General features: G+C 39.8%; 1 protein-coding gene across 1 annotated transcript; it reads right to left on the bottom strand.

Annotated features, from left to right (window-relative positions):
• Positions 1-363: 363 nt before the first annotated feature.
• Positions 364-2055, bottom strand: LOC138031352 (uncharacterized). The gene has a single exon (XM_068879057.1). It carries the CDS (start codon positions 2053-2055, stop codon positions 364-366), a length of 1692 nt encoding a protein of 563 aa, XP_068735158.1.
• Between the last annotated feature and the right edge of the window lie 1085 nt (positions 2056-3140).

Raw genomic sequence — 3140 nt, 5'->3', positions numbered from 1 at the left:
CTCTCTCAATAGCTGATGAAATTCCTTCAGCTGCAAATTTACCATACCTTGTGGAATGTGACAATGTCACCACACTGAAAAAGGATCATGCATATTATGCACAAATACAAGGGCAGCTAGCTTTGTCAAAAAGAAAATACTGCGATTTTTTTGTGTTCACACAAGTTGGTTACTTCATGCAACGGATTTATTTTGATAACAGTTATTGGGAGAAGTTGGTAAGCAACTTGGAGTATTTTTTTAACAACTTTGTTGCCTCAAGACTTTTATCAGGCGAATCACTGTAGTTCTGTAAGTAACGTAAATGTTCATCAGTTAATGAAATTTGCCATCTGCACAAGTATGTCGGGTGTGTATTTCATCTTAGTAGCAAAGCTTTGGATACAGGTTGCACAATGCTGCACAGATAGTGACTATGTCGTCAAATTTATCTAAGAGTAAGATTGGCATTTCATGCTTTAAGATTCTGAAGGTCTTGAGGCGGCGAATTGCCTGCTCAACAAAAATTCGCAAGTTTGCAATCTCTTTTGTTTTAACCACATCTTGCTTTCGCATTTGTTCACTACCTCTTTTCCCTGGTGGCATGTGGAGTCGAGCATGCCTAATTAAAAGGTCTTCCCCAATAGTGAACCCCTTGTCAGCCATAACTTCATCCCCGTACTCCAAAATATCATAAAATCCTGACTGTCGTGTGATGGCAACATCTGATGCCCGACCACCCCAAGCTTCTGATACAAAATTGAAGGAACCACATGGCATTATGGAGACAAGGACTTTGAGTGTGTGGTGATGTTTGTAATCTGACCATGTGGCAGCTTTTATCTTAGGGTCTTTTGGAGTTTCAATGAACATTTCTGTGCAATCAATGATGTGTCTCACATTCTTGTACTTCCTATTATTGAACTTTTTGGGTAAATGGTGCAAAGCAACATCTTTACATGGATTGTAGATAAGGCACTTCAACTCTTTAGCCAAGAATCGTACCCATGTATTTATAACCTTACTTACAGTTGTCTCAGATACCCCAAAACGAACAGCTAGATCAGCATTCAAAGAACCTAGTCTAAGTTTCATTAGTGTCATTACAAGTTCATCTTTCACAGACATTAGCCTACTGGGACCAGACTTTTTGGGTGTAGATGAAAAGTTTCTAGGATTTGTCGACAAATGCTTTTTGGGACCTTGCCAGTATTTTATTTTGGGGGCCTTTTTCGAAAGCAGTTTAAACAAGACTTCAAAGGCAGCCTTGCTAGGTACCCCGAGGAAGGTTTTCACTTTTTTGTCAGTATTTAAAACTTTTGCACTAAATGCTGGTGCTTCTTTTTTTACAAATTTCTTCCTCCATAATGCACCTTCTCTTTCTACCAACTTCCTTAGACGTTCTATTTCCTTGTCTTTTGCAGATACAATATTTAGGCATTCTTCATTCTTACAAAGGTCACTTTCAGATTCCACCCTACCTCCCACAGGATCATTGCTACTGATATGATTACGGGTACTAATTGCACAAGAGCTACATGTATCGTTAGTTTCACTAGCATTATGCACTTCAGTGTTTGCTGCATTGTCCTCTCTCTTTTGAGGAAGTGGAGCTGCGAATGGTTCTGTACAGGGTGCTTGACGGAACTCAGAATTACTGCGTTCAAGGCAAATCTTCTTCCTAGCAACAGATTGTTTTCCCTCTCTCACTGATGGTTGCTTTCTCGGAACTTTAGTGCTTGAAATGGCTTTGTATCCTAAATTTATTGTTGGATTTGGGTTTTGACTTGTAGGTCGTCCATCTGGGAAATGCTTACTACACACTCTTGAATCACTTTTAGGTTGCCAGTTTTTGCCCTTTTCATCTTTTCTGTTGATCAGTTTGATCCACTGTTGTCTTCTTTCACTACTTTGTAAATCAGTTGGAAAGGGAAACAATGAAAAAGGAGGAGTACAGTCACAAATGCTTCTACCGTGACTGCACTCATGGACTGGGCAGAGATTATCCATCCACTTTTTAAGCCTTGCCCCACTGTTGCCACAGCCGAACACTGCACAATTCCTGTGCCCGGACATAAAGGAGTTCTGTGCACATTTCAAAGAACAAAGCAACAATTACATGGCCGTGACAAAAACTTCAGCTTAAGCTTATAATTATAATTATTTGGCTACTGATCGAAAAGAATCTATTAGTTTGCCCAACTTTAGACCTTTTAGACCACACCAACTTTCATACCCCTGTAATCTTTAAATCATTTAAATTAAGATTAAACGCAGTGTAAAATACAACCAGAGACGAGCCGACATTTTGAAATATGCCGCTTACGTTTATAAATAGCGATTGCGACTACAGATTTCACAAAATGACCACAATCAACCCTCAGGATGACAAATCACAACTTTCTTACCTCGAAAGGTTCCCAAAATCAATGCCTTGTAGAAAGACAAAGAAGAACAACTGCTTTCGTTCACTGGACACAATATTCTGAAGGCCACATGAACGTTTATGCCCGATTGTACTTTGTACTTTCCCACAATGCCGTGCGCCATTTGAGATTCGCGATTCATGTATTAGGTCTACTTTACAGATGAATGAAACATAATTTTCATAACAAAAACATTGCACTTAGACTCGCTTTGAAGAGGAGGCAGGCACAAACTCGGAAATGGCCTATTGTAAACTGCGTAACAAGCAGTCTGGGCCCCGACGGGGGAGACTAATAGCTCCACTTCACTTCACTCATTTCAATTCACTTCACACTTTTCTGACGCTGATGGGGACAAGGCCAATTCGGTTAAAAATTGACTCTTGTTATAAAGAATTATCATGCATTCACATTAGCTATTCTCAAGGCAGTCCAATGCGACCGAGTATAATTTCGAAACGTTTGTACAATGTTTTGCTACACGTTGGCATGACGGCCATTTTTATTCCATGATGTACGCAGAAATCGTGACGTCAAGCATGATTTGAGGAACAAGCGTCAATGTAATTCGAAATGCCCCCGGAAATCATTATTGCTTTATTACGTACCACTAATTTTGGACTCGTCATCCAGAGTAATATGCTCTGGGGAATTTTCGTCAAGGTTTACTTAATGACAGTAAGGCAAATCCTACGCCAAATTAAACCGTTTCAAGGTTGCAGCTGGAAAATGGCC

Source organism: Montipora capricornis, chromosome 14, assembly GCF_036669925.1.
Source record: "Montipora capricornis isolate CH-2021 chromosome 14, ASM3666992v2, whole genome shotgun sequence".
Taxonomy (NCBI): domain Eukaryota; kingdom Metazoa; phylum Cnidaria; class Anthozoa; order Scleractinia; family Acroporidae; genus Montipora; species Montipora capricornis.
The sequence above is the reverse complement of the archived record's forward strand: the minus strand, read 5'-3'. Positions and strand labels throughout refer to the sequence as shown.

What these genes read in the sequence shown, in the direction of transcription:
- LOC138031352 (XM_068879057.1), bottom strand. Translation starts at nt 2,055, where the DNA reads ATGTCCGGGCACAGGAATTGTGCAGTGTTCGGCTGTGGCAACAGTGGG.